This window comes from Brachyistius frenatus, unplaced genomic scaffold (genome assembly GCF_029030835.1).
Source record: "Brachyistius frenatus isolate BFR_SWC_R1_liver_20210118 unplaced genomic scaffold, ASM2903083v1 Contig_1, whole genome shotgun sequence".
In the NCBI taxonomy this organism is placed as follows: domain Eukaryota; kingdom Metazoa; phylum Chordata; class Actinopteri; family Embiotocidae; genus Brachyistius; species Brachyistius frenatus.
The window spans coordinates 2,602,045-2,624,827 of NW_027210600.1; the positions used below are offsets into that span (position 1 = coordinate 2,602,045).

At 41.5% G+C, this 22,783-nt stretch overlaps 2 protein-coding genes across 2 annotated transcripts in view; both read left to right on the forward strand.

The window, feature by feature from the left end:
- Nucleotides 1-4,227: 4,227 nt before the first annotated feature.
- coq8b (coenzyme Q8B) lies at nt 4,228-17,417 on the forward strand. The gene is made up of 16 exons (XM_069696440.1): nt 4,228-4,315; nt 4,815-4,993; nt 5,119-5,257; nt 6,320-6,528; nt 7,394-7,460; nt 9,036-9,107; nt 9,459-9,578; nt 9,681-9,766; nt 10,521-10,661; nt 10,886-10,967; nt 11,899-11,992; nt 12,626-12,767; nt 14,354-14,461; nt 14,552-14,617; nt 14,921-15,007; nt 16,337-17,417. Coding segments are annotated over exons 1-16 (1,899 nt in total). The 5' UTR covers nt 4,228-4,314; the 3' UTR covers nt 16,643-17,417.
- A 1,787-nt stretch (nt 17,418-19,204) lies between these two features.
- The window catches only part of numbl (NUMB like endocytic adaptor protein), a 60,283-nt gene continuing 56,704 nt past the window's right edge, over nt 19,205-22,783 (forward strand). Inside the window, exons 1-2 of the mRNA XM_069696314.1 lie at nt 19,205-19,279; nt 19,468-19,642. The gene's annotated coding sequence lies outside the window, so the exon portion shown is untranslated. The remainder of the gene's footprint in view (nt 19,280-19,467; nt 19,643-22,783) is intronic.

Genomic DNA, 22,783 nt, shown 5'->3' on the forward strand with positions numbered 1-22,783 from the left:
TCTATCTATCTATCTATCTATCTATCTATCTATCTATCTATCTATCTATCTATCTATCTATCTATCTACCTACCTACCTATCTATCTATCTATCTATCTATCTATCTATCTATCTATCTATCTATCTATCTATCTATCTATCTATCTATCTATCTATCTATCTATCTATCTATCTATCTATCTCTATTTCTCTATCTATCTATCTATCTATCTATCTATCTATCTATCTATCTATCTATCTATCTATCTATCTATCTATCTATCTATCTATCTATCTATCTATCTATCTATCTATCTATCTATCTATCTATCTATCTATCTATCTATCTATCTATCTATCTATCTATCTATCTATCTATCTATCTATCTATCTATCTATCTATCTGTCTATCTGTCTGTCTGTCTGTCTTCCCACTCATACCTAACTCGTGTTTTGCTCTGTGAGTTTCTGTTTTGATAAACAATATTGTCTATAGCGTGTTTAAGGCCAGATATTATTTACATTGTGTCATATTTTCATCATTTTCTTTCATTGTGCAAGTCCCTGCTGTTTTTATAGCACATCTTAATATTCCCAATTCTGTTCTGCCACTGAAAATAACAATGTTGTGTCCAGTTTGAATTTTGCACGCAGGTTTCAACACACCATTTCTTGCTGCAATGACCCAGTTTGCCAACAGGGATGATTAAAGTTTCATCTTATCCTCCAAAAGCTGCAGGTGCTTTTGAGTAAATTAAACACACAAGAATCTTGAAGCATCAGCAGTTACTCACTGATCTTCACACTACCCACACCGCATTCAATTTAATCTTCAGATAGGCATAGTGGCAAAAAAAAGATCGTGTATGTTCCGTAGTGGTCAGTGTGTTCTGCATGTTTGCATTTCGGGGAGTCTGGAGGAAAGAAAAAGCTGCTAAGCGTCACCATGTCAGCCCAGCAGAGGGCCAGGTCCCACCGCATTGTAATGTCAGTCTGCTCTGCAAACAGCAGTTCTCCCGTTACAGTTATACGCTGCACGTCGGGGATCCAGCGGGTCGGGGCCTCCGGCTCCCGGACGTGCAGCACATGAGGGTCCGCATATTCCCGCTTGCAGTTTTAATTTTGTTCCCGATCTCAGTCCTTATTGTTATTAAAAAATATATATATATTATTTTATTTTTTTTGGCGGCTTTAACATCTTCAAAAACTCGTGCAAGTTGGTGCCTGACGCATGTGTAAAGTTTCATGAGGTTTAGAGCATCGTTTGACCTTAAACATCAACTTCCTGTGTCACGGTGAAACATCAAATTTAGCCACATCGCCCTGGCTATACTAGATACTATAATATATACAATATACTACATACTACATACTATATACAATATACTATAAAAAAAAAAGTCATACGTCCGAAATATCCCAAAAAAGTCATTCCCATGTCGTCCAAAAAGTGACCCAAAATTCATTTTTGTATATAGTATATAGTAAAAAGAGCCCTTTTTTCATATTTTGGACAACATGCAATGTTGCATGTATGACTTTTTTTTTAATATTTTGGATGACTTTTTTTTTTATCACTTCTTGGAGTATGACCTTTTTCTGAACTGACATGCATGCCTCAAGTTACTTATGCATGTTGTCCAAAATATGAAGAAAAAAAAAAAAAAAAAAGAGGGGTCTTTCAGGGGATTTTTATTTGAGTTTTTTATTTGTTGACCTTTGGTTTGGTATTAGTATGACTACATGTACAAACCTGAACCCGTGCAGCTTACCCTTAGAGGGACTCGCCCTCTGTAATACCTGAGCGGGTCTCGAACCCGTGTTTTCACGGTGTTGAAGAAGCATCGTACACTGCTGGACTATCTTCTCTTCAGCACTGGCAAATGAGTCGCAGCAGGAGAAAGTGTTTCACAGAGTTCACTCAGAGCTTCCAGCGACTCAACCGACAGTCTGGTGAACTCAACAGGTAAAAGATTTGACTTCACCAAGGTTGTTATTAATGGTTCAGATTCCACCTGTTGATGGTGATTCAACTTTTAGTGAAGTTGAAACGATTGGAGAAATTGAAAACGTTTTGCATCCACTACACATTACAGGAAGATATTTAATATCTGTGTGAAATGTGTGAAAACACATATATCTACTATCCAAAGAATGTCTGCGGCAATTTTAGTCGCATTTGAATGAATATTTATGGACGGTGGAGTTATAGGTTGCAGTGAGCCAAAGATTTGTCATAATGCAAACTACTTTCTGGGAAGATTGGTGGTGTAGTGGTTAGTGCTGTTGACTTACAGTAAAAAGGTTCATGGTTCAAACTCCCCTTTGTAATCAATTCTTTTTTAAATCAGACTATAGCATGTCATCCAAATTATGAAAGAAAAGTCATACTATAGAAAAAAATGACCCAAAAGTCATTTTTGGGTCACTTTTTGGCCGCCACGCCACGGGCACACCGATCAACGAAAACAAATTCTTTTGATAGATTTTAATTCCAAACATGTTAAGCGTGAACTCAATTTCAAGTCAGTCCGACAAAATCTGTAGGAGGAGTTCATTAAAGTACAACGTGTGAATCGCCAAAAATGGCGACTAAATTAAAAATGGCGGGCTTCCTGCTGAGTTGACGTTATGGTGCATTTGAACTTTTTTGTACATCTCGGTGTGATACACATGTCCACCGAATTTCATGCATGTAGGGCATCTGTTTAGGGGCCGCTAACGAGCCATTAGGCCACGCCCACTCGTGATTCCACTGAAATACTAAACTTTTCGCTGGGAGAGACGCATGACCCAACTTTCATGAGTTTTTGAATATGATAAAGCCTCCAAAAATGCAGTTGTTTATGGAGAATCATAACGCGGAATAATAATTCCTTGAAGAACAATAGGGCTTTTGCACCATCGGCACTCGGGCCCTAATAATAAACTTTATTTGTATAGCACCTTTCATACAAGAAATGCAGCTTAAAATGCTTCACAGCAAGATCATTACATGCAGTGTTTCACATAAAAACAGATATAAAGGAACATTTAAAAGAGGTAAAACAGATAAAATGCATAAGAAACAGATAAAAAGCATAAGAAACGGATAAAATGCCCAAAAATGATCAAAATATATAGTTAAAATATAAAAAGTGACTTAGTGCCATGATGGAGCCATGAAGGCGCATGGTGGTAAAGAAAAAAGTGGCTGAACTATGAAAGATAATCATGAGGAAAAGACTGACGAAAATAAAAACTAACATTATAAAGGATTGGTAAAAATTCTAAATAATCAATTTGCATATGTATATCTGATTATATTTTACACATGATGGAGTATGGTATCAAATAAGTAGGCCTAACTATTCTTACAAAATGACGAAGATTGGGATTCAACCATGAATAATCATCCACCTACTCACACTTCATCAAGAACAACAGCTTTTCTGATATTATTTTGCAGTGAGTTTGTTAAACAATAATTTATTTAATTTGAAAAGTACAAATAGTGTAATTTTACCACTCAGCTATGTGTGTTATTGTGACCGAAGCTCAATCACAATTCATTACTCTGGAATCTGTCAACAGGACAATTGCAGCTGTTTTAGAGCAAGTTATTTATCCTCTGCACAGTAATTTGGATTAGGACCACGGCCAAGCACTTAAGTATTCATGATTTAGCCTCAATTAAGATATCATTAATTGTATTCTGTGCACAGTCAATGTCAGTTTAATAAATGAGTTGCCATGGCAGCTCCTCTTGCTCAACAGACCCTTCAATATGACTGGTACATATAATTTAATATAAAATAAATGTTCTATCTATCTATCTATCTATTATAATAATAATAATAATCTTATTTTTATTGAAAGATGAAGCATAGTGGTAGATAATGGTCTGACAGGAACATGCATACATCAAAACAAACATTTGGAATAAAGTTTGTGAACTGTGGCTGAGTTGTACATTTGAAAATGGTAAAACTTCTGTATAGTAATTCAAATACCTGGTTCGGTAACTGTACTTTGATACACGTGTATGCAGCGTGATGACGCTCCTCTCTACTCTCTTTAAGCCGGTGTTCCCGTTTCCGCCTTATGCCAACTGTGATTGGACAAATTGTTCTGATTCAGCGGTCCGTCATCTCCTGTTCTTCACTACCATTGGTCAAAGCGAAACAGCCATCTGCTCTCCACCTTCTCTTTGCTGTGGTTGGATCCCGTTCACGTCAGTCAATTTTTTTTTTTTACTTCCTGGCGTTAAAGCGTTGCAAAACAGACCATCCAGCTGAGCAGTGCTGGAGAAGGACAGTTGTCGAGAAAAGCCTGGATAAAGCAGCTTCAGGAAAAGTGAGTGACGTCACTTGTTAACACAACAGCAGTGCTTCATGCAGTAAAGTGTATTTTTGATGTTAAGGTTTGAACCCTGTTTCTGAGTATCTGGATGTAGCATTTATCAACATGGTTAACACCTGGAAATCGTGGGCTGACTAATGAGCTACTCCATGGACCCGATAGTATGTAATGGTTATTATATGTGATGCAGTACATTTCTTGTAAAATTATATAATAGGCACTGTGGCTCACAGTCGGGCTGCACGTGTTAACGACACATAGATCCGAGGTTAAACCCTCCAGCAGGGTCGACACCAGTATGGATTGTCGTCATACGAACCTTTACATTGATCCATGACCTTACAATTCTCCTCATTGGTCTATTATTTTTCAAACACTGCTTTATTTTGGTTTAAGAGTGTGGTGTGTGTGTGTGTGTGTGTGAGTGTGTGTACTTTTTGTACCTCTGCCACGTGACTCAACTCCCTCCTTTCGTGCCTCTCTGCTTATGAAGTGATGCCGTCAGAAGTCATGCAGGTGCTGCGTGGGGCTGGTAAAGTGGGCGCTGCCCTGGTCACCACACAAGGAGAGCAGCTCCGATTAATGGCCTGCAACTCCTCTCTGGGAGCCGGAGTAAAAGCTGCTCAGGATGTGGTGGAAGGACTGGTGGGCACTTTTATGGGCGGCACTGAGGTGAGTTTGATTGATAGAAAAGCTGACAGTCAATTATGCAAACAACAGGTGAATGCAACACAATTTATACACCCATTGGGTAATTATTTAACTCAGCCAACTCTGCTGTGCGTGTTTGTGTGCAGCAACAGTCCATAAAGGAGGACGTGTTCCCGGATGCAGAGGGCTGGGACAATATGGACCCCGATGAAGCAGCCAAATGGGCTCTTGGGTCCGAGTTCCCCTCTGATGTAGAGATGCAAAGCCAGACAGAGATGCACACAGGTATTGTCAAGTCGAGCGTGTCATCATGTCCTCAACATGACATACGTTTTGTATAATAATACCATAATGCCATTATTATTTGTCTTGTGTTGACATTGTCGTGAAATTTGTGCTCAATAAGTAAATATATATATATATATATATATATATTAAAAAAAAAGCATTTATTTGACAACAGCTTATTCACATTTCAATGCAACCTCTTAAGTTATCCGAGTATCTTTACATCCTGGAAGACATCGCAGTGAAAGTATCATCGTTTAGTACGATCCTTTCTGTCAGGTCGTGTGTGCCTTCGAAAACTTTCTGCACTTTCAATAACAGCTGTTTCACCTCCAAACTCAGGACTCAGGCCAACTGTTGAGTGCATACATTAGTGCTTGTCTGTGTACAGTTTATACAGCACAGCCTGCTTGATTATATATTTATTTAACAGTGACTGATTTAACTGTTCATCGGGGTGGCAAAAAACATGTTCTTATTTTTGGTGGTTTTGGGCTGCAGTGTTGTTGTAGCGCCCGCCCGAAAAGATGGCTGTAAATACTGTACACAGACAAGCATAATGTATATACTGCATATAATAACTGACTATATGTGTATTAAGTAATTTATTTTCGACACATCTAGTATTTGTATCAGCACTCCATGCACGTTTACATCTGTGCACTACTTGTATAAAATCTATAGCTACAGTAAAAAAACAGCTGCCCATGGGGTGTGAAGAGAAAATGTCAATAATGGATATATGTGGATAACATATTTGACCAATAAACCTGATTTGGATCATAGTTTAATAAAGAAAATACATTGGCTTTAAATTTTCTATCTACATTCAAGTACTATGAATACCTACTTTTGTCAGTGTTCGATCTTTGAGTATTCAAGTGCTTGCTGGGTTCTATTGTCGCTACAGACTTTATTAGATACTGAATGTTTTTTCCAATGTGTTATCAACACAGTCGCACACGATATGATTAGAAATCAAAAGAATCAGGGCTTTAGAGTTCCTACCGTGATGTCCAGGTTCAATCAAACATGACGGTTTCTTCTCGCCACCTTCAGGAGTACATCCTAATCCAGGGTCCCCAGCGGGAGGGGCCGGCTGGCCGGGGCAGAGCGCCCGCTTCCTCCACACCTCCGCCGCCGGCCTCCACCGGTACTGCTACCAGACCAGGTCTGTCCACGACACGGTGGTGTCCAGACTCACACCAGAGGACATCAAGAAAGCCAGAGAGGCAAAGCAGGGCCTGGCCAAACCTGTCAGGCAGAAGGTTGGTACAAGGACTCCATCTCCAGACTAATTACATTAAAGATTATTCATCTGCAGATTGTTTATATTCTCAATGAAACTGTTAATACATGCAAAACACAAAGGAACTTCTAATGTTTATCTATTTAAATTAGGAGGCTAGTACTTAAATGACCTTCTATTCATACATTTGATCTTGTTATGCGAGTGATTTTATAGATAATTTGGGTGGAAGTAATATGCATAATGACTGGATTAGTTAATGATGCTTTCATGGAGTTGTAATCATACGTATCCAGAAGTAAATAATTGTTACAGACTCATATTTACCCACAGAAATCATTTGAAATAGCGTTTTCATTGTATGTTGATATCTTTCTCTGTGTGAGATGCATTTTTGTCTCCTGCACTCACATGGTCACATATTTAGCAGTAGGTGTCGTAGTATCTTAAAGGTCCTTGGAGAGAGTTAATCACTGTCGCAGGTCTGAGCTACCGTGGGGGTTCCGTTGAGACAGACGACACACTGAGCCACCAAGTTTGGTCTATGGTTTCTTTTTATTGCGTGATTCACTGCGGCACACTCCGTTACACCCGGTGTCGGCGCTCTCCTGTCCAGCCTCCGAGCATCCGTGTTCCAGGCTGCTTCCTCCTCTCCCCCTCACCAGGTCCTGCTTACCTATGTAAGGGCAGAAACAATTTCCCCGATTCAGAACAGCTGCGCCAATTATCCTCCTCCCGGCACCGTTCCCTGAACCCCTCCTCCCACTCCTTACCCCCTGCAGCTGAGCTAACCACACCCCGCCACCACAATCACCAAACAGAATTTCAAATGATATCAATTACAAGGGATAATTGTTTCTATCTACTTGTTTGACTTCCTCCAGCTCAGTGAGCGTGCCAAAGAGAGGAAGGTGCCTGCCACAAGAATCAGCAGGCTGGTTAATTTTGGAGGTAAGAATGTGTTTTATTTATGTGTATTCCCACACTGGGGTCTAAGATGAAAGCCTTTTTATGCCTCTAGAGGTTGCCGCATGACTCCAGTCACAGGAAGGAAAACATGACATCGTACAATACACTTATGAAACGCATAAGTTTACGGCTTGAAATACAGAGTACAGTGAATCCTAATTACACACAAATAATGTAGATATAATGCCAGTAGCTCATCAATCATCAAGACGGCGTATTATCCTCATTCCAACCCTACTAACATTCAACTTCAACTTTAATGTCAATCCACTATATGACACACAGACATACAGATAGATCGAAAAATTGTTACTCACTGTCCCACTGTGTGCAAAATAAAACAAGAAAAGTATAAATATGTAACAATAAAAAAATTAAAACGCATAACAACCACAGTGACGCTTACCTGGGGTATGTATGTATATATATATATATATATACATGTGTATACATACATATATATATATATACATATGTATACATGTGTATATATACATATATATATATAAGTATGACATTATAATATCATAAGATAATGTGAATGTTATAAATCACAAGTCTGGGGGACTTTTCACACCTGCTGCCAAATGCAACACACTTATGAACACGTTTAGTTGTAGAGGGTTTACATGTTTGAAATGTTTCAGGATCATCAGCGCTGTGATCCCGATCTGCTCTGCTCGAGAGCAAAACTGGACATATGAGTAGAATAAACATTGTTTACAGCATTCCCCGCCCCATCCACACAGGATTTATTTTATTTTTTTATGTCCCCTCAATTCTCACTAATGAAATGAGATTAAAATATGCCTCATCATATTCCTTTGATTTCTGTATGGATCATATCGTTTTAGTAAAACATATTTTCAAAGTCAGTGTTACTAAAATAGCAGCAGCTGTAAAACCTTTCAGTGCCTTAAAACAAGCATGAAAAGTGGAAAACCTTCTTATTATAAGAAATGAGGGTGTTCGGCGTCTGTGTCCACCACGCTGTCTGCAGCGAGGTACACATGGCTGCAGGTCGTGAAGGGTTTTAACAGATGTTTACACGTGTGTGTGTGGTACAAATCAGGCAGGAATACAAAGGCTGGCTGCGGGACGATGACGATCTGAACACATCGGATCGGTCAGCCGGCACGGATCAGCCACTATCAAGCTTCTCACAGCAAAGCCTGATAATATGAACTCTATAGGTGTACCCAGCCAAAGCATGTCATGTAAACTTATCAGAAAGTATTGTGAAAACACAGTTTTAAAGGGACCATTTTTCCATTCTCTGCAATCTGAGTATTCTTGCAGTGTTTTTAAAATGTACATGTAACGTACCTACTCCCTTTCACAACAGAGAGATGGATGGATGAAGAGCTGCTACTGTCTGAGGTGTTTCAACTTGCTTCTCATGTGCCAGAACACTGAAGTGTTCAGCAAAAAGATACCAGACTTTGAAATGTGATTCCAACTTTCAAATGCAGCATCTGTGGGAAATCAGTTCTTTTGTCAAGCATCTCTTAAGTGGCCTTAAATCTAAAAGTGGCTTGTTGTGTCTCTCTGGTGCAGGCCTGGCAGTAGGACTGGGGATCGGTGCCATTGCAGAAGTGGCAAAACAGTCACTGGGAGGCAAACAAAAAGGTAGTAAAGATATTCTCCTCTCACGTACGCTCAGCAGACAGATGCACAGCTGGTTCGCCCTGAGAGATTTCTAATGCATCAACACCTGCGAGGCACTTGTCGGGCTTTAAATCAAACACGCTTACGAGAATTTAAGCCGAGGCTTTATTATGTGTTAAATGAACAGTGTTTAATGATGTACCGCTGCCCCGTTTTTTACACCCTGCCATCTACAGTTTAGGGCCAGTTATTTACATGCAGCAGTTCGAGGATAATTTGCCAAGATAAATTACTCCTGTCATGCTGCTGTACTTCTAATATGTTGCGCCTAATATCACTGCTAATACTGCTTCTGTGTGCGTGCGTTTGTAGACATGAGCGCCCTGCTAGACTCTCCATTCCTGTCGGAGGCCAACGCAGAGAGAATAGTCAACACGCTGTGTAAGGTTCGTGGAGCTGCACTCAAGATAGGCCAGATGCTCAGCATACAAGGTACACACTGAAGCAACGCATTCACCACAGAGTGCTGCTCAGATGATGATAGAAAATATCTTTCTAACAACAATTTGTTTTTTGTTTTTTTTCCTTCTTCAGACAACTCATTCATCAACCCGCAGCTGCAGAAGATCTTTGAGAGGGTGCGGCAGAGCGCTGACTTCATGCCCACATGGCAGATGACTGTAAGTTAATGTATGAACCAAGGTTCATGTTTTTGTTACGTTGTAAACTACATAGTTTTGGTTTGTTGTTGCAATTGTGTGAGCGAACTAAAGAACTGCATGACATACCTACTTCCTGTCGTCTTCACCCTCGTGGCTTCATCTCCCGATACTTGGCACTGATTGGTTTGTAGGCACCTGTGCTTCTGATGCCGTCGTGTTGTTAATTAGGCCAATAGCCTGCTCTGTTTGAATGGAGAAAAATTCATGAACAGATTCATTTGTTGTCACTATATTGTTATTATTAATATTATTAAGGCGTTTCTCATTGCACTCGTTTTCCTCTCAGAAAATACATTTCAGCATTTTGTGCGTGTTTTGATTTTTTTCAAGTTGTTGTTGATGTGCGATTTCCTCCAAGCACCAAATTACAGTTAGGTACTTTGTCTCCTCCCCTCCACATGTGCTAGCACAGCTTATTTTTACGTTACTTTTTTTCCCCTTCTTATATTGTTTAATGGGTGATGTTAACCCGCCTCAAAGTGTACTCGCACTGCAAACGAATCAAAGCATGGTCCAGTTTGACCACCTCTTTTGGTCGGACCAAATTCTGGTCCTTTGGCCAGGACCAGGGTCCGAGGAACCTTTCACACCTGCTATTTTGGTTCATACCAAACAAGGCAGAGGTGAAAGCATCCTCAGTCTTCTGGTCGAGCAGCTGTAAATAGTGTCGGTAGCCCCAAATGTGCTGCAATGTGTGTTTGTGACTGTGTAGAAAGTTCTGGAGGAGGAGCTGGGACCCGGCTGGCGAGACAATCTCTCGTCCTTTGAAGACAAACCATTTGCTGCAGCTTCCATCGGCCAAGTGCATCACGGGCTGTTAAAAGACGGGAGAGAATTTGCCATGAAGATCCAGGTAGGAGGGTATTCACACACACACACACACACACACACACACACACACACACACACACACACACACACACACACACACACACACACACACACACACACACACACACACACACACACACACACACTCACTCTCTCTCTCTCTCTCTCTATTTCTGTCTCCCTCTTGACCTCTGTTTGACTGCCTGCATTGATTTTGACCATCTATTATTCCCTCATTCCTCCCAGTACCCCGGCGTGGCAGAGAGCATCCACAGTGACATAAACAACCTGATGTCAGTGCTGAAGATGAGCGTCATCCTGCCAGACGGTAACAACGACATGAACATTTTATTGACTTTTTATTTGCCCACCGACTGCTTTTACTTCCTGTAATAATTGAAAGATTTTTAAAAGATTTTTCTAAGACACATGAAAGACTCAGGCAGTTGTAATGTTCTATTATTTCAAGTTAAAGAAGGCTTTTGGTACTTCCTGCTATACATGATCTTAAATCTTTTAATTCAAATTCATCAGCAGAAGTGGGCTTGATAAGTTTGACCATTTAGTTGCTTTATCAGCACAAGCAGCAGTGTAATAGTGCAGATTTAGTAATAATAATGATTAATTTTTTTATACCATACGGTGGTGCTGTAGTTGCAGGTCAAAACTAAGTGACAATAAAATTGTCTTCACTAATATAACCAATGTGGCTTATTTTAGTTATTTTTTTGGTGTCTAATCCTACACAATCCAATCAACAACATTAAACTAATTATTATAAAATATTCTATATAGTCTTTAAAATAGTTGATTACTAAAAGACAATATAGTTGCCATAGTAACTACTAGTAACTGTACAGAGTATTTTCAGGAACTAAGGTGAAACCAGTTTAATGTGGAACAAACATGTCATCGTACATATACAGTCAGTCTGTGTGACTGCACTGGAAGTATTGTGCATTTCAAGCTTTTTATTTCGATAGCGGACAACAGAGAGACGACAGGAAATGAGAGCAGGGAGACGGGGGATGTCCCGGTAGGGCAGCTGGGATGGCTTCCTAACCCCGAAGCCACCAGGGTGCCTGATACACTTGCCTCCTAATGCAATGCCCATGACCTTAATTTGCCACACTGTAGGTTTTAGTTCTTGTATCCCCATAACAAACCCACATGCATCTTTTCAGGCAGAAACAATGACATGATCCCTTTGTTTGCTTTACGTTTCCCTGCTGAGTTGTGATCCATGTCTTTTTCCACAGGTCTGTTTGCAGACAGCAGCTTAGAGGTCCTTCAGAGGGAGCTGGAATGGGAGTGTGATTATAAGAGGGAAGCCGAGTCCGCCAAGAAGTTCAGGCAGGTTTACATGACTCATGAACCATAAAGCCTCCTCCGCTGAAGCCAGCTGTTTGCTGCTCCACACCATTTAACTGAACTAAACAGAAACCACACCAAGACACCTTTTAAGTTACAGTATAGTTACTTTATATTTTGTTAGTGGTTTTAATGAACGCCTACTGCTGCTGCAGACTGCATAGTGCACATATACAGTACTACTTTTAGTTATTCTGACTAAAAACTATTCCTTTTGTGTGTGTGTGTGTGTGTATATATATATATATATATATATGTATATATAATAAAGTATATACCTACCTACCATATATATATATATATATATATATATATATATATATATGGTAGGTATGGTATATATATATATATATATGTGTGTGCATATATATATAAATATTGAAACGTAATCTACTGCAGGAGCCACTTTATGTGTCACAGTTGTTAAGTTTAATGTCTGTGACATTTCTACTTATTTGTTATACAGACAAGAGTATTTACTTAGTGTTGTATGTTCTTATGCCCACATTTTTACTACTGATTTTACATATTTTCTATACTGTAAATATAAAAGTCTTTAATTATGAAAGTTGTCTTTTGTTCTTTTTCTCTCTGATCGTTTGTGTCGGGCTTCAGGTCTATGCTGGAGGGAGATGAGTATTTCCAAGTCCCTGAGGTGATTGATGAGCTGTCAGGGCGCAGGATGCTGGCCATGGACCTGGTGCAGGGAGTCCCACTGGACCGCTGCGTCGACCTGGACCAGGAGATCAGGAACCAGGTACGGTTTGACTCAACAGGCTCGTGGATCCCATTTGTTGGGAACTTTCAGTCATTGAAATGTGGACATTTGAACTTCTCAAAACTCAAATATATAAGGTGATGGTAAAAAATAAGGTGATCATACACAATATTGTAGTAGTGGTGCTTGACAGAGTTTTCTATATTAGTCCATCTAGGATTTTGCAGAGTTGCAGATGAGTTTGCTCAAAATTTGCAATTCAATTGTTAAAATATCATTAAAAAAAATGTTCTGGTAAAATTGCATGAATTGGCAAAACTAGTTTTTTTTTTTTTTTTTAACTACAATCTAATGAAGAAAGAGTAACATATAACCACTTCATTTGATACTAAGCATACTGCACATGACAGAAATAGATGTAAATATTTTAGTTCATATCTTTTTTTATTTTAATCAACCATTAGCTGAAAGTTACTAAAAATTATTTTCATAAAAACTTTACAAAATTGACAGTTTATGATTTCCGTAAATATAAGTGCTTTAAAGCTATTTATATCATGTTAATTCAGCACATTCAACACATACTGTAAGCACAAAAACAAAGAGCAATTTATTACAACTGTGATGCTGTATCAACTCATGTAATTTAATAAATTCTGTATGATTAGACTGATGCAGGAAAGTCCAACAAGTGGTGGGTTAATTCTCATAAGACCACATCTCCCATAACCCCCTTCACTTCCTGTTCGAACACTTTTTTTTCCCACTCAGCAAGTATGTGGTTTGTTTTGAAGGTGAGAGGAGAAGCTGAAGAGCCTTTTGTTGCTGAAGTGTGTTTTGTTCGGAGAGGTTGACTTCATGCTGTAATACCTTCAGCACAGCTTCTGTATAACAATTTTACCGAGGAGAAATAGCAGGAAAACTGCAAACTCCTGCAAATATTGTGGCGGTTGTTTGAATTTGCATTCATTATCGTGATCGCAAAATCACAATTTCCTTAAGGGACTGACATTGTGAAACCCTGGAGGAATAATTAGTTTTAGGTCAGAAAAGTGCTTCGATCAGTTTATGCAAAGTGAGCAAAGGTCATCAAATTTTCCAGAAGGGCCTCAGTGAAAATCCTCCACAGGACAGTATCAGGCCCAGACCTCCAATTAGAGGTCCATGACAGTCTGGAGCTCTAATAGCAGAAACCAATTAGAGCTGAAACCTTTTGACCAGGAGCAGCTCGGATCGCTCTGCCCTCGAACGAGGCTTTAATTTAGTTTCATCTCTTCCATCAACACTTCTTAGTATTAAAATGTGGAGGTTTGGAGGATATCCGCCACCGGTTACAACAGCAATTAAGATAAGTGTTTTTTTAATCTTTTAAAAAATATGTGATTTATTGAGATTTTTGCACTTGGAGTTTGACATACAGAAAGGCAACATCTTTGGCCATGATGATTGTGTGGCATTGCAGTGTATCATAGCAATATGAGCCACTGAATAGATTAACATGTGTGAAATAGGATGACCTGTGTATATGAGACCGGACTGAGACATAATACCAAAGGTGGAGGGATATGGTGGCGTAGAAGAATCACATTAATGAATAACCGCACGGCCTCTTCTCCCACCTCCAGATCTGTTTCAACATCCTCCAGCTGTGTCTCAGGGAGCTGTTTGAGTTCAGGTTCATGCAGACGGATCCAAACTGGTCCAACTTCTTCTACAACGCAGATACTAACAAGGTGACGTCTTAAACGAAACACTGTGGTTCTCACCGAATATGTACCTCTATTAAAAGCAGCAGATTCATAACACTGTGATTGTGTCTTTAGGTTATTCTGTTGGACTTTGGAGCGTGCAGAAGCTACCCACAATCCTTCACAGATGACTACATACAGGTATGATGAATCTAAGAATATAAAACACCCAGCAGTGGACCTCACAACATGATTTATGCAACAAGATTTCTGTGAATAATGAATAAAACGATGTCACACTATCACATGCTTGTACGCACATGGCAGCTGCTTTTCGTCCTGTAAATAAACACGATGACCGCATCCATGGGATCGTGTGTGTGTGTGTGTGTGTGTGTGTGTGTGTGTGTGTGTGTGTGTGTGTGTGTGTGTGTGTGTGTGTGTGTGTGTGTGTGTGTGTGTGTGTGTGTGTGTGTGTGTGTGTGTGTGTGTGTGTGTGTTCAGGTGGTGCACGCTGCCTCCGTGGGTGATCGAGCAACCGTTCTTTCTAAATCTAAGGACCTGAAATTCCTGACAGGCTTCGAGGCCAAGGTAGAGTATTTTAGTCGCTGCTGCTCTGCTCATTTATTTTTGATGTGGTTTGTCGTCCTCCGTCTCTTCTGTCTTCTCCACCTAATTGTGTTCGTTGTGCTTGATGCTGTTTCCCCGTCATAAGAGTGCATGCTCTCACCCTTCTTCTCTTCACACATTTATTTATGTTGGCTGAACAAGTCATGCCGTCAGGCCTGTTTACATTCATGAATAGATTTCTGTAAAATCAGGTGGACAAAAGGGTACAGGTGAAACTAATATTAAATATATAGTTAAAATCAGTATTACTGACTTTTTAAATGTAAGGAATTATATCTTTGGTTGACTGCCATTCAGGAGTGACCGAACAATGTGTGCTGTCAAATTGTCATCCACAGGGGTATTTATTCTCAGTGTTTTATACATGAAACCCTCACCCTTATTTCATTATTATATGAAATCTGACATTGAATTAAGGAAACTACACCAGTGTTTTTATTCCAGGTTTACCTGCTGAAATTAACATGTTTGTAAAGTATGTAGAATTGAGTATACAAGAAGAGATTTTTTTTTTTTTTAAATTGCGTATGAACAGAGCACGGCTTAGTGATGTACAAAGAGCAAGTGGAAGCTGCAACCTTTGACAAAGTATTCCAAGTTTTGTCACCTGATCAACATCGGCACCTGAGTTACTCACATTTTTGTGACCAGTGGTATGCACATGAGCAGAGAGCGCACATCAACCTTCGTGTGAAACTCGGGTAAATGTGCAGCAGAGACTCTTGAAAGGGCGAAGTGTGACGTTCAAATGACAAGAAGGGCAGAAAATCACTGTCCCAAGACCAGAAAATCAGATCAGGAGCAAATTTTCTGTGCACCGTGAATTCATCCCCCAGGGTCAGACTGTCAATAATGCGTCAAATGTGTTCTCTGCTGAAGTTTTTAATCCGTGGTAAAATTGAAAATGTGCACATATCAGTGGTTCCAGGAACACCTGTAAGTCAGTTGTCGATGTGAATCAAGCGCTACAGGTAGGAACACTTACTCATGAGGGTTATAGTTTCCCGTTGTTCCGTGCACATGACTGTGCTGCACTCCGTTGGCACGCAACAAGAACAGTCGTGACACTTCTTGGCTGCCCCGTGAGAAGTCCCACATACAACGTCATCGCATTTTTCAGGCTTCCCACTCAAAACACACTCAAAAATGCAACTTGAAGTCCTTACTATGACGTGTAAGCATACGCTATACTGCTCCACTTGGCTTTTACGTTGAAACCTCAGTTACTGTGCACACAGACATTGTTGCACCAGGACATCTGCTGTAACGCCTCTCCCTGCTCCCCGCCAGGCCTTCGAGGACGCCCACGTGGAGGCCGTGATGATCCTCGGCGAAGCCTTCGCGTCCGCCGAGCCCTTCGACTTCGGCACCCAGAGCACCACCCAGCGCATCCAGAGCCTCATCCCCGTCATGCTGCGCCACCGCCTCACCCCTCCACCCGAGGAGACGTACTCCCTCCACCGCAAGATGGCCGGCTCCTTCCTCATCTGCTCCAAACTGAAGGCACGCATATCGTGCAAGGACATGTTCATGGAAGTGTACGACGCCTACAACCAGAGGAGGCAGGCCGAGCAGGCGGCGCGGGCTACTGCCTAGACACTCCGGGACCTTCTGCCTAAACTTACCTTGAACCTTTTCAGAGCTGGCTTCGAAGGGCAGTCTTGACTCCACAGGTGGAGACGCCGGATCAGACTGAGACATCACACCATGTAACTCACTATGCAGACGATGAGTGTTTGTGACTTTCTCTGCTTGTCTCGTGTCCAACATGATATCCAGCGGCTCAGAGGTGTGACTAAGCTCATGTATAGAGGAAAAACTGATAACATTGAAGTGAATTACTATGAAAAGAAGAAGAACCCCAAAAGACTAAAATACTGATTTAATCTCTATGTTGGATTATATCTGTCACAGCAAAGGCAACACAAGGCAACAGTTTCTCAAAAGGTTGTATACTTCCTCTGCAGCTGAAACTGAATAACTTAAAGGGCCGCCATGTTTCTCAGTGAACGAGTATCTTCTGTGTTCAGAGCAGTTAATAAACTCTGCATTGAATAGCTGAGTGCCAAGTGCACCAAGTGCTCTCCTTTGTTAGAAGGACGTTGTTGATGACTAAAGCTTTTACCTAAATGTGATGGCTGGCAGACTAGATGAGCAGATTACCAGAGGAATTAGAGAAGACAGTTTAATGGAGCCCGGCTGTGTAATGGCCTCGCAACATTAAGTGTACTTGACAAAAAAAACTCTGATATGTAAAACAGCCAGTTCTTCATAATGCTTTAACACTTCTTTTATTACAAAGATGTGTACTGTATCCTTTAAAGGCAGTGTGCTGTGAATGTTTTTTTTATAAAATAAAGTGTGAGAAATGTTTGTGTGTGTGTATCTGCTGTACTGGCAGGTGTCAAGAGGCTACAAGCCAAGGATTTCTTGTACTCTGTATTGATCTTTCCATTTCAGTTGGAGACCTATTTGGGAAATGTCACTGACTGGAAGCCATGTTTGACCTCACTGTTTTCCTACAATTGTCTTGTATTGACATTTGAGCATAATGACAGTAGCTCAGGCCCAAATGATGTTAAGACTTGAGGTAATGGTGCTATTGATGGGTCTGTTTTCAGGGACTATTTTTGTTTCAAGGCAGCTCTGTCAATTTTGTCTCCAGTCAAGCCATTACTGCTCACAACATGAAGGGAGCTGCGGAGTGAGGCTTTCACTGACCTCATAAAAATCAGAGGGCTAAAGACACAGCCTGTTGCTGGGTTTCCATTAGTACTCTTGTTCCTCCATTGAGCTCCTGTGCAGCACAGCTGCAGAGCTGTTCCTGCAGCGAGGCTGGGTCTTGATACACTACATCAAAATCACAGTTTATTTTTCTGAATTTTGGGAATCAGCCACAGCTAATGGCTGCAGCACATGCTGAGAGAAGAAAAAGCACATTCTTCTCTTATAGTTTCACGCAACGGAAAGTTGAAGTGTTCCTCTGCGCGTACAAAGCAGCTGGCTTCGGTTTTATTGGAGCAGAATTGGCTCTTTTTGGGCCCCGGTTTCACTGGACTGGTGTGTGGGGGGATTTCTACCACAATCAGTTCGTTTATTAAGTTAAAAACACAATGAGGCACGTTCTGAGTAAATGGTTCAGTATTTTCATAAAATTTTGTGCAAAGGAAAATATCAGGATATTGTTTTTGAATGGAAAATACTATGATTAGCTTTTATTCCGCTACATTCATCCAACAGCTCTGGTAACTACCGGTTGTACAGACTATGATTTTACATACAAAATATACTATAGAATGAGCTCATAAAATACCCAACAGTGAATTATATAGCAAAAATAAACTCCAATTTATAATAATAATAATAATCCAAGAACATATTATTATGTAACACTCACAGGGAACAAACAGGTACTTTTAATAATCTAAGTACAGTTTATACCTTAAAATTGTTTTAATTAATTCCATTTAAATTACATCTTCAATGCAAGTAATGGAGGGTTTTTTTTCATAGTGTATTTGTACTTTACTTGTGTATTTCCATTTTATGCAACCTTGAATTTCTATCCTACATAAGATTGTTAAAATAAACACAACCTTCAATAACCACAGCACTAAAATGCACAGTAATGCAGCAGTAATATTACACACTGACAGGGAGCATTTATTGCACAGTGTCTACTTTTACTTTTGATACTTTAACGACATATTGCTGATAATACTTTTACTTGAGTAGGTTTCTGAATGCAGGCATTAACTTGTAGTGGAGTATTTTCCCAGTGCGTTATTAGTTTCATTTAAGGGAAAGGACCTGAGCACTTCTTCCATTCCTGGCTATTACTGACTAAGGTAGGACACAGATTTAGTCAATTGAAAAAAAAAAAGATGTCCTGGTTACTGTAGGGGCTCAGAGATCTGAGATCAAGTCCATCAAAATAAACTGCTGAACACCAAACCCGACAAAGTGCACTTTAGCTAAGCTCTGTTCAGCCTGGATATGAAACTATTCTCTACCAGCACAACAATTTCCCTACAGGGATGATTAGAGTAACACTTAATCACAGATGCCGCACGGTGGCGCAGTAGAGCAATTGAAACGGAACCCTGCGCTGCTTCTTTTTTTTCTTTTCTGGAAAACATCAATGGGAAGAGTGGATTTGCATGTCCGGCCGTCTGTGCCAATGGGCTCACTGGGAAGGCTGGGTTAGCGGGTGGAGCCGGGGGAAGCAGCCCAGTAAGTGCACAGTCAACAACCAAAGCATCCGAGATTACTACAGACACACCAATTTTCACAGAAATCACCCTTAAATGCAGACTCGGTGCTCTCTGTTTTTTTTTTTTTAGTTTTATTTGGGTGTGATTACATATAAGACAGGATCGCTGTTGTCAACCGTTTTGTTTGTGTGTGTGTGCACCGACCAGGTTGATTTGCGGCTCCACGTCGCCTCCATACATACATCGCGTTCATAGTGCAGATGAGGAAGATTTGGTGAGATTACCAATTCCAAGATCATTCTCCTCTCTCATTTATTTGTGTCCGGGGTCCTGGATTTACACAGAGGAGGAGCGGGGAGCCGATCATCCGTCGTTCTCTTGGGTGAGTTCACCGGATTCACGTCCAGTCGGGCATCCCTATGTAGCCGAACTGACACTTCCAGGGTTATTTTCTAACCCTATAATGTCTTTGTAACGACCTAAAGCTCAGTTAAGAGGAGATCGATCCACTCGGGATGATTTGATTTGTGAGTTTCGGGGGGTAATTATGTTGTTTGGATATAACTGCAGCGCTTTTGGATGTGGACCTCGCCAGTGGGCCCATTTGTGTCAAATGAATGAAATGTGGCGGCTCCAGATTTTATGATAACGGTTTACAGACGTTATTCATAACCGAAGAGCGTCAATTCTGGCTCTGATCGCCTCACACACACACACACACACACACACACACACACACACACACACACACACACACACACACACACACACACACACACACACACACACACACACACACACAACCCCCCGCACGCAGATAGTCTCCGCTGGTTACACGGTTCAATAGGACTCTTCAAAAGATACCATAGAAAATTAAAAGAAACAAAAACAAAACTCTAACTTTATGATCATGATTGAAATATAGCTCCTATTATGATCCTATTACGGCGATCATGGTGAGTAAAATAAGTTTATTGCGTCATTATTGGCGTGGGAATGAGATGTGATATCGATTGAGCTGTAAAGAGTCACGGTGACTATTGGGTCATTATTGGGTCGTAGGTTTCCTGGAGGTGCGTTTGTTCCAGGCAGGACAGCATGGCCACCGAAACTACACGCGCTCTGAGTTTGAATAAGGGAGACCATAGTTCAACCTGTCTCCAGGATTTTCTCCATCTCCTTCCATTGCATCATGCTGTGTGGTGAAGTGGTTTTTTTGGGGTGCCTGTGGTTGCATCATTTTTCAAAGTTCTTCAGGGGGCTTCTTCCTGGTTGGAGGGGTGGGGGGGGGGGAGAGAGAAGAAGAAACGCTGCAGCTTTCCTGTGATGTCTCCCTGTTCCCCTGACATGAAGGGAAGATTCACGGAGCATGAGAACAAACATGTGCCAAAAGTACCAATGTGCTGGAAGACTGGAGTCACACTGTATTGCACTGTATGCGCGCGCACACACACACACACACACACACACACACACACACACACACACACACACACACACACACACACACACACACACACACACACACACGCGCGCTCAACACGCTCACACACTTGGCACATGCCTTCCTATATAGGGCCTAGTTAATGCATGTGGCTCTATTGTCTGTGGAGCTCCATCTGTTAAATGACACGGCATTCCTCAGACAGCCAGTCATGCTGTTATAGGGGGTGGTCTGCCCTGACCCGCTCGCTCAGAGCGAGGTTGTAGGGCTCAGGGTGTCTCAGTCATCCCAGCCCTCAACCACTTGTGTGGACAGTTTGGGTCGGGGCTCGCGGATCTCTAAATCTGGCCCTACATGACTTTAGAGGATGGGAAGTTTGGTAAATCTGAGTTTGTGCAAGAGCTGCTAAAGGAAGCCTCGGTTTAGTTCACACATGCAACTGAACGGAGGATAGGTTTAGTCTAGAGCTGGGGCAAAAAAAGGGGACAAGTTTGGGCTCGAGAGCTTTGAGAAATGTTGGATTTGGTTTGGGCCTGGAATGAGATTTGTTCTCATTCGGCTATGTTTGGTCCGTGGCTGGTGTTAGCGAAAGGCGGCATTTGTGCTGGAGCTGCTAAAATAAGGCAAGGCTCAGTCTAAAGGGCTAAAGGAAGACTAGGTTTGATCACGAAGCTGTGATCTAGGGGCTAAAAGGGGACAAGTTTGAGCCAGAGGGCTTTGAGAAATGCTTGGTCCACATCTGGAGTTAGCGAAGCTGGGGTCAGAAGACGGCCACGTTTTGGCCTGAAGCTGGAGAACAGAGCTGGTCAAAGTCAAAGTGACTGCTGGACATAAATTGGCTCTGATGGAGCTAATCACTGCTGCAACTCAGTCATCACAACTAGAACATAATTACACACACACACACACACACACACACACACACACACACACACACACACACACACACACACACACACACACACACACACACACACACACACACACACACTCCATTTCCCCTTAGACCATTTCCCCTCTTCCACTGCTCTGATTGCTGCATTAGGACTTAGCTGTCTTTTGTTGTCCACACATACACACACACACACACACACACACACACACACACACACACACACACACACACACACACACACACACACACACACACACACACACACACACACACACACACACACAAGGGGGAGGGGCTGGCCCAGCTGAGACCACAATACAACGGGGATCAAAGGTCATCCAGCTGGCCAATCAGGGTGCTGTCTAGGTTGGCTGCTGGTGGAGGAGGGCGTTGCCCCCCTTTGTGCTGGTCAGGGTGGGTCTGCTAAACAAGCAGCTCCACTTCCAGCTCCTGCCGGCCCGGCAGCCACGCTGCGCTTCCTCTGGGCCACACACACCAGCCTCTGTGTCAGACCGCAGGTCAGAGGCTGGAGAAAGTCCTGGATTGGTTCATGACTAGTTTATTTTGTAAACCTGCTGCTTCTTGAAAACTTGAATCGTTGAGCCTTCACAGAGAAAGATTCCATACGTCTTGACTGAAACTATAACATGTATAACTGCAGTAGAGGTATGTTTTCTAAGCTGACTGCAGTGCTGCACAGTGACTGATCATATTTGAAGGATGTACAGTGCTGGTACTGTGCACACTACGTTTGTAATATGCGGGTGTGTGGGTGGTAATGAATGAAACTGAACCCTTTTAAATTGATTACGGGATTCTATTTCTGGTAGTGGGATTAATTAAAGAAACAGAATAAAACGATGCGTTTTGAGAAGGATGTTGAAGGAGACGAAGGAATGGAGAGGCATGAGGAGAGGAAAGAGGAAGTGCTCATGCCGAGCCGGGTGCTGAAGTGGAGAGGGGCAGAGAAACGAAGAGATAACTGATATAAGGAGAGCCGTGGAGAAAGATTGAGTCTGTGGAGGAAAAAGGGAGAAGGAGAGAGTGACAGACGACACAGCAGGAGAGTGAAAAGTGGGAATCGGCCAACGGGGAGATGATTTCCATTTGCTCCCTGGTCGCTGCCGTTAATTTGAGGCAGAGACTCCTCTCCTCATTGGACGTGATCACGTCAGTCTGCACAG

Bases quoted from the DNA above. Each gene is read 5' to 3' on its own strand.
- coq8b (XM_069696440.1), top strand. The intron at 7,461-9,035 runs GTAAGAATGTGT...TCTCTGGTGCAG, and splicing joins CAGGCTGGTTAATTTTGGAG to GCCTGGCAGTAGGACTGGGG. The intron at 10,662-10,885 runs GTAGGAGGGTAT...CATTCCTCCCAG, and splicing joins AATTTGCCATGAAGATCCAG to TACCCCGGCGTGGCAGAGAG.